This window comes from Lipotes vexillifer, unplaced genomic scaffold (assembly GCF_000442215.2).
Source record: "Lipotes vexillifer unplaced genomic scaffold, Lipotes_vexillifer_v1.1 scaffold352, whole genome shotgun sequence".
NCBI lineage: Eukaryota > Metazoa > Chordata > Mammalia > Artiodactyla > Lipotidae > Lipotes > Lipotes vexillifer.
Window position 1 is genome coordinate 426,482 of NW_006776684.1, and position 8,473 is coordinate 434,954.

Consider the following 8,473-nt stretch of genomic DNA (forward strand, 5'->3'; position numbering starts at 1 on the left):
TAAAGATGTGTCAATGGAGGTTCATGGATCGTAATAAAGGTACCACTCTGGAACAGAAGGCTGACAGTAAAGGAGACTGTGTGTATGGGGCGGGGAGAATACAGGAACTCCATACTTTCTACTCGGTTTTGCTGTGAACCTAAAATCGCTGGAAAAATAATCTACTGGAAAGACGTTTTAAAGTCCTATTGAGATAATTGAAAGTGCACTAAATGTATGTATTGTTATCATATTGTTTTCCCATGGTGTATTTTTCCATTTGTTCAGAAAAATAAAATAAACCTCTTTTACAAAATCATGACACAGGGCTCCCCTGGTGGCGCAGCGGTTGAGAGTCCACCTGCCGACTCAGGGGACACGGGTTCGTGCCCCGGTCCGGGAAGATCCCACATGCCGCAGAGCGGCTGGACCCGTGAGCCATGGCTGCTGGGCCTGCACATCAGGAGCCTGTGCTCCGCAACGGGAGAGGCCACAACAGTGAGAGGCCCACATACCGCAAAAAAAAAAAAAAAAAAAAAAGTCATGACACTGATGGTGGTTCTGAGATCCCCAGTTTGGGGAAGGAGGATGTTCCTTTTTCCATTATGTAAGGAAGAGATGTGATCATCCCCACCCTTCTGGCCCCAGCTAGGACCTGGCCTTCCCTCTTTCGATCTAATCGGAGCCAGAGAAACAGATGCTAAAGACCCTGAGCAGCACCTGTGATGGGAAAGCTGATGACTCTCGTCAGATACGGCCCCTGTCCAGGCCCAACTCACTCATACTCAGCTCCCTGATGAGAAGCAGGATCTCACCCAAAGCCATAACAGGTACATTCATTTTGTAAAAGCAGTAAAAACCTGGCTAAAAATCTGATTTTTCTAATTTTTAAAAAATAAGTGTATTTATTTATTTATTTTTGGCTGCATTGGGTCTTTGTTGCTGTGCGCGGGCTTTCTCTAGCTGCAGCGAGCGGGGGCTACTCTTCGTTGCGGTGCACGGGCTTCTCATCGCGGCGGCTTCTCTTGCTGCGGAGCACGGGCTCTAGGCGCGCGGGCTTCAGTAGTTGTGGCACGCGGGCTCAGTAGTTGTGGCTCGCGGCTGTAGAGCGCAGGCTCAGTAGTTGTGGTGCATGGGCTTAATTGCTCCGCGGCATGTGGGGTCTTCCCAGACCAGAGATCGAACCCGTGTCCCCTGCATTGGCAGGCAGATTCTTAAACACCGCGCCACCAGGGAAGTCCCTCCATTTTTTAGTAATAAACTTCCTCAGGGCTTTGCATAAAGAAAAGGATAGGTACCCATGAAAAATGTAATAAACGCAAGGCATACACCCTGCCAGGTCCCCTCATTTTGCTGTAGGTTTATTGCTTAAGGTCTCTGCTGGAGCTGAAGGTGTGGCTCCGCAGAGCAGAAGCAAGGCCCCTCTTCTGCCAGGTCTCCAAGGGTGCCCCATGGTGATGGAGTTACTGGTGCACGAGGGGACAGGATGCCCTCAGGGACACACATCTGTATCTCCCTCCATCTGTGCTTTCCAGCAGTAAGGAGCAGTGGTGGCCTCCGCAGATGGCCTGAGGGCTTCCGTTTTGATGACGTGGCCCAGCCTGCTACCCGAGGGGGGCCCTGTTCTCTGTGGACCACATGACCAGCGAGATTCTTGAGAGCAAGGATTATGCCTCAGGTCCTCACTGCACAGCACAGTGCCAGGTACACAGGGCTGTAGAAAACCTCATTATTGAAACCCTCTGTGCACAAGGTGTTATGCTGGGCTCAAGGGGAATACGAAGATGAGCCAGTACACCCTGCCCCAGCCATGAAAGGGAAACCCTGTGTGGCATCACAGAGGAGGCTAAAGCTGGCTTCTAATCTGAGCAGAGCCACTAACAGCGGGCCTCAGTTCTTTTATTTATTTATTTATTTTGTCAGGGGGTGGGGCCCACTGCACGCAGGATCTTAGTTCCCCAACCAGGGATCGAACCCGTGGCCCTGCAGTGGAAGCTCGGACCCCTAACCACCAGGGAATTCCCCCCAGTTCTTTTATACCTTCTGGTTCAAGAACAAATGCTGTGGAATCATTAAAACAAAAGGCAAAGGGTGAAAAGTACCAGAAAAGCTACCAAAAAGTAATGTAAGGGCTTCTTTCTCAGGCTTCCCAATCTCAATGCATGGTGCTGCCCAATGGCCCCAGCCAAAGGTCCCTGACCCTCCCTCTCCCTCACCCCAAGTCCAAAGAAACGTCATACCCTATTTCCAAATTCTAGTTCCAAAATGCAGCTGAAGTCCAACACCTCTCTCACCTGCTGCCGCCACCAGGGTCCAAGCCACCATGACCTCTCCTCTGGACTGCTGCAATCCACTTCCACAGTGACCTTTTCAAAATACAAGTCTGCTCATGTCACTCCCTTATATAATACCTTTCAGTGACTGCCCCCCTGTTCTTAGGGAAACAAAACTGAATGATACTCACATCCTAACGTTGCCTGCAAGGCCCCGCATTATTCCCAGCGGCTCTCCTACCCTCATCTCACCTCAGGCACTTGGTGAAGTTTCTGGGAAGCCCGCCAGGCTCAGGCCCGTACCTAAGCCATTCCCTGTGCCTGGAGTATCATCTTTGCGTATCAATCCTGATTCATCTTTTAAGTCAACCTAGGCATTGTGGGTCTAAGCTAGAGTCTCCTCTAGTTCTCCACAGTTCCAGTTACAATTATAATTTAAATATTTGTTCCTGCACTTCTTTTTTTAATGTCTAGTTGCCTTGCAGCTGTAGGTTCCACCTCAGGATAAGGAAATGCTGCATCTGCTTTGTTCCACTGCCGTGACCACAGCGTCTAGCAGAGTATGTGACTAGATGACTGACTGGCTGACTGGCTGGATGGATGGATGGATGGAGCGATGGGTGGATGGATGGATGGATGAGTATCCAGGTAGGAGAGTAAGAAAGGCCCCCGGAAGGAACTAGCATAGAGAAGAAGATGCTTACGTTTGAGAACTTCAAGTGTCCCTGGTCTAGAATCGATGAGCTGAGATGTACCTTCCCTGGCAGTTCCGATCATTCAGGCTTCCTTTTCCTTCCTAAAGGTCACTGGCACAGCCCAACTTCATCTAAACTTCCCCTCAGTGCGATTTTCTGCCTGGGGAGAATGGCTGCTCACCCAGCAGTCCTGGCCCCTCTGCCCTTCCCACTCTCTATCCTGGCCGCTGCCTCTCCAGTTCACTTTCCCACCACGCCCTTGGATTTATGTAACCAAGTAGCTGTGTGATGCTGTAAAACTAATTTGCACTTCTGCTTGGGCAGAGCAGTGACTGGAGCTTTGCAGTGGCCTTGAGAAGTAGAGGCGAGCACCTCACCCCATCCCCAGGTCCCTCTCAGACTCAAAGCACGAATGGCCAGTCCCATCGGCAAGTGCCCAGCACCGAGCAACTGTACCGTAACTCAACCCAAATGCCAGCCACAGAAAGAAATTAAAAGAAAAATCCTACCACTGTTGCAAAGTCAAGCTCCCTATCACATTCTCCCCATCTCCAGATAGAGGTCACTGGTTCAGTTTCCCTTTCAGCCTTCTGCAGGGCTCCGTCAGCACCTGTTTTCTTGGACAGGGATTGGGAGATGGCATGGCATTTCTCTTCCTGCCAAATTGAGGCACCCTAAGATCGGAAAGCAAAGGGGAGGTGCTTGCCCAGGTGTTGCTGCCCACTTCCCAGTTTCAGTGGTCTCGGTAGCATAAACTGGAAGACCTAAAGAGAATAAATAGAAAAAAGTGTTCCGGAAGGAGTTGTGCGTGTGCGTGGAGTGTGGGCCGGGGAGGGGGGACCCTGTGTAGGTCAAACAGGGACTTAATAGTTGATATAAGAGGAGTGAGTAAACAGTTTAAAATAATAATAGCCACCATTTCTTGGGCCTCTACTATATGCCAAACACGTGAAGTGTTTTGTACATAATGTTTTATTTAATTTTCAAAACAACCCAGTGAGGTAAGCATTTATGCACCCATTTTCCAGATGAAGAAACAGGCTCCCTGAATCACATAGCTCCTGAGGGGCCAAGCCTCAGGATTGAGATGCTGATGCCCTTGCTTTGAACCACAACTCACAACTGCTTTCCTAGGACTAGGGGTCAGAAAGGAAGGAAATTGGTTTACGGTGTGGCAGAGGGCTTGCGATTAGACATTAAGAATGTTCTGACAATGAGGGCTGTTTGGTTGCAGTCAGAGTAATTGGCCTTGTTAGAGCTCTTCCTCTGAGGGCCTTTACGTGTAAGATGAATAGATGCTTCTATGCCTGGCTGGTTTAAGGGAAGCAGTCTCTGTTCCCAGCATGGAGCTGTCCTGTTTGAACTGACAGCCTCACTGGCGTACAAGATTGCCACACTTGGAACCATTAGATTACAGAAGAAGATAGCACAGGATGCATGTCCGAATGGGGTGGAAGAAAGCAAGGGCCACAGGCAGGCAGATGCTATTTTGGTTAAAAGCAAGGGGTTTGTGGTCAGGCGGCCTCGTGTTTGAATCCCTGCTGGCTCCCCTACTTGTGTGACCTTGGGCATGCCACTTAACCTCTGGAAGCCTCGGTTTCCTAGTCAGTAAAAGGCGGCTAAGAATAGAACATATTTTGGAGGGTTGAAACAAAAGTTAAATAAGATGATACATGTAAAGTGCTTGCCACAGAACGTGGACATAATAAGAACACAGTGAATGGTAGCTGCTATAATAATTGTTGTTGTTGGAGTTCAGAGCCGGGAGAGAATAGTGCAGAGCTGTAGGTCAGTAGCCGAGAAAGTCTTCCTGGGAAACTCAAGTTTTGTCCTGGATCTTGAAGAGTTGGTCAGGCAAAATCAAAAGGAAGGAGAGGAACAGAGGGAGGGCTTACATAGTGGAGTGAGACTACAAATTCTCTATCCTAAAAGAAAAATCTAGTTTGATCTGTGGTTGAACTCAACAAGGACGTTGATTACGGGAAAGAGGTGGTAGGAAGAGATGAGGTGTTCTACCCTTGTTTCCAAACCCAGAATTTGAAGAGACAAAGACAGCCTACACCTAGAAAAGAAACCAAACACAGGGCTTCTTTGTTTACTTCTTCTGGGATCTCATTGGGGCGAAGAGGAAGGGGCCTAGGAATATGGCTGGGGGCAGAGCTGATGATGGATGGGGGACAGGATCTGAAACAGAGGAAGTTAGGAAATGTGGGTGAGGCCCTAATGACTCACGTGAGAAGACCTATCTCTAAGGCTGGATTGGGATGAGTGTCCTGTCAGGCAGGAGACCAGTTTTGAGACCCTGGGCACCTCTCCAGCCCTGCCAGCTCAGAGTGGGAAGCCCTAGGGGAGCAGTCCTTATGCTAATCCACTGTTCTCTGACTGCCTGCCTTATCTCCATAATGGAGAGATAAAGTCCTTTGGGACCAGGATGTTTCCCCAGGAGAGATGCTTTTTGTTTTAGATCCTCTAAGCTTAACCCTCTGTCAAGTACCAGCTATCCATCCCTGATATCAAGCATCACTGGGCGTTTGTTAAAAATGCAAATTTTCAGTTCTTTTTCCTAAGGAGTCTGATTGACTAGATTTAGGAATCCAGGTATCTGTGTTTTTAACAAGCACCTAGGTGATTCTTTTGATAAGGCAAATTTGAAAAACATCAAGTTAGATAATCTCTTGAATCACTTTCAGTCTTAAATTTAGGCAGCAAAGTGTAGTAAGAAGAGCCCTGGGTTAGCAGTAAGGAGGTGGGTTCTGGGCCCCACCCTGCAGTTCAAGGGCATCTGGTCTGCTGGTGTCTTCAAGGTCCCTGGGTGCTGGAGTACCTGTTGTCATCTTTGGTACTAATAAGAACCCTGTGCTGGGGAAAACCTAGAAGGGAAGGAGGCTGCAGAGCAGAGGAGGGTATTCACCATCTGTGATCAAGATCTTGGAAAGAATAGGGGAACCTAGAATAAACAGAAGTGAAATGGACATCAAGGAACAACAGGTTCAGAGCATCCCCCTGGGGTTGTCTCTTCCGGGATTGGCAGGACTTTGTATGTCTCAGCAACTCCCACTATACCCAGGGGGACACCTAGGCCCGAAGAATTTTTTAAATGTGTCTAAAGCACACAGTTAATCAGAGAAAGCAGGAATCCAGATCCCTCCTGCCTTCGCCCAGTTCATTGTTGGGGTGCATGGCAGGGCAGTCATACTTTCTTGGGGCTTGTGGGAGAGCCTCTGATGGTCAAGAGCATCCTGAATCCCCAGACATTCTCCAGAATGGCCTGGAATGTAACATTTCCCTGAATCTGCTTGGCCTATTACTGGGAGACAGAACGGGGCTCTGGGGAGGTGGGCAGGACTGGGGAAAGGTCGTGAATGGGGGAAGTGAGGGCAACAAGACAGAAAAGGAACTGCACAGGGGCTCACAGAATGAGGGCGCTTTGAGGGCCACCACGTCAGAGAGGTGCCCTGACTGATCAAGATTTCACACCTGAAGGATGTCAACGCCAGCAGAACCCCAGCCCCTCTCTCCCGACCCAGGGCAGTCAAAAGGCTGAATGCGAGGCGAGGTCTGATTTTGCAGAAGCTTTGTAGAAATTCGCTGCGTCAGAGCAACTAAAAGACCAAACAAAACCCCTAAAACACCAAGCCCGATTCTTTCATCCACGTGGCACGAGAACAAGCCAAAAAAAAGGGAGGCGGGGGAAGAGTCACCCGTCCCGCCCTTGCTGGGAGAGTCAACTTCTGGGCCAGCCCGGTCGCTGCCGGGCGCGGCGGGGAGGGAGGGCGATTGAGAAAGCCCTGTTCCCACAAGGCCGCCCTGGACCGGTCCCCTCGGCCCGCGCCGCCCCCGTCCGCGGCCGCCGCCGAGCGCGGCGAGCCTCCGCGGGCCCTTTAAGGGCCGAGAGGTGCGCGGTCTCTTTAAGGCAGGTCCTGGTGGTTTCTGTTTTCTGAAGGAAGTGACGGGGGGTGGGATTGAATGAAAAGTGCAAAACAGAGTCTCGGAGCGCCGGAGTCGGGGGCCGTGGGAGCTAAGGCACTGGGCCGGGGGCGCAGACGGGCCCTGGGAGCGTGCTGTCCGCCTCGGAGCCGCCGGGGGACGCGCGACGGAGCGCAGCCCACGTGCGTCGGCGCCGCGTCGCGGGCGCCCCGAGGCTGAGCCCCTCGGGGAGCCGCGCCCCGGCGCCGCGAACTAGCTTCCAAGTTAGGGCGAAGTTTGGTCGAGCCGCTCCCCGCCCGCCCGCGGCGCGCCGGGACCGCGAGGGCGGCGGCGGCGGCGGTCCCCGGGGATGCGCCCACCCGGCCGCGGCGGGGTCCCCCCGGCGTCCCCTGCGCTGCTGCTCCTGCTGCTGCCGGCGCTTATGCAGCTGCTGGGGGGGCCGCGCGGCGTGGTCGCGGGGACCGGGGCTGGCGCGCCGTCTGAGCTGCGGGTCCGCGTGCGGCTGCCCGACGGCCAGGTGACCGAGGAGAGCCTGCAGGCGGACAGCGACGCCGACAGCATCAGCCTGGAGCTGCGCAAGCCCGACGGCACCCTTATCTCCTTCACCGCCGACTTCAAGAAGGTGAGGCACCCTCGCTCGCCCCGGGGGAACCTGCGTGCCTGAGCGCTCTGGGGTCCCAGTCGCACCGAGGCCAGTAGACAGACGCAAGACTGGGCCAGGAGAAGGACGCGACTTAGCCAAGGTCACAAGCCGGGCTCTTATCCACACCTCTTTGCCCTGCTTCCCAGCGCCTAGACCTGGCCCTTCATTCTCCCTCACGAGCTGCTCTGCTGCCTTTCCGATTATCCCCTCCAGCCTTTCACTTCTCTCTGGGTGCCCGGGCCACCAGACCAGCTCCCCACTTCGTCTTTCAGCTCTCCGAGAGCCCTCTAGGTGCAGGCCCTACTTCAAGGGAGTCAATGTTAATAACCCCGTCTCCCTTTTTGGAATCATTTTCTCAGGCTCTATCAGGGAAAAATCCTGGGCCAGGCATCAGAGGTCCTGGGCTCTCGCTGTGTGACCTAGGGCCAGTTCCTTTCCCTCTCCGGGCCTCCTTTCTCACCTCTGTACAGAGCAAGGGGGTGGCGCCAGCCTTCCCAGCCCTGACGTCTTGGAGGCTATGTACCACTTCTTGTTTCACCTTCCTGGGCTGGGGGAGGGGGTTCCTGGGAAGAGCTGCTCGTCCCATGTCCCTCCCAAGCCACTTCTCTTTGGTCCAAAAGTCTGGGAAACTTGTCGCGGAAGACCTGGGGAGAGGCCCCAGATGAGGTCCCCAGGCTCTGGGAGAGGTGCCACCTCTCACCCTGCTTGGCAGGAGGGCTGGCCAACCCCCAGTTTTGGCCTAGATTGTGGGGAAGTGGGTAGAGACAGCCTCTCCTCAGTGTGTGCGTGCGTGTGTGAGTGTGTGTGTGTGTGTGTGTGTGTGTGTGTGATGGAGGGAACCAGTAGGTGGGCCTGGCCCCCCAGGATTGGGGCTGGGGTAGAGAGTGGAGGTGCTGGGCTTATCAGGAAGTGGGCCTGGAAGGGCGGTGAGTGACTAAGGGTGACCCAGCAGCAGG

At 53.0% G+C, this 8,473-nt stretch overlaps 1 protein-coding gene across 1 annotated transcript in view; it reads left to right on the forward strand.

Annotated features, from left to right (window-relative positions):
- The first annotated feature begins 7,223 nt into the window (after nucleotides 1-7,223).
- OAF (out at first homolog) overlaps nucleotides 7,224-8,473 on the forward strand; it is a 17,857-nt gene continuing 16,607 nt past the window's right edge. Inside the window, exon 1 of the mRNA XM_007450616.1 lies at nucleotides 7,224-7,496. Coding sequence (XP_007450678.1) covers nucleotides 7,224-7,496 — 273 coding nt within the window. The remainder of the gene's footprint in view (nucleotides 7,497-8,473) is intronic.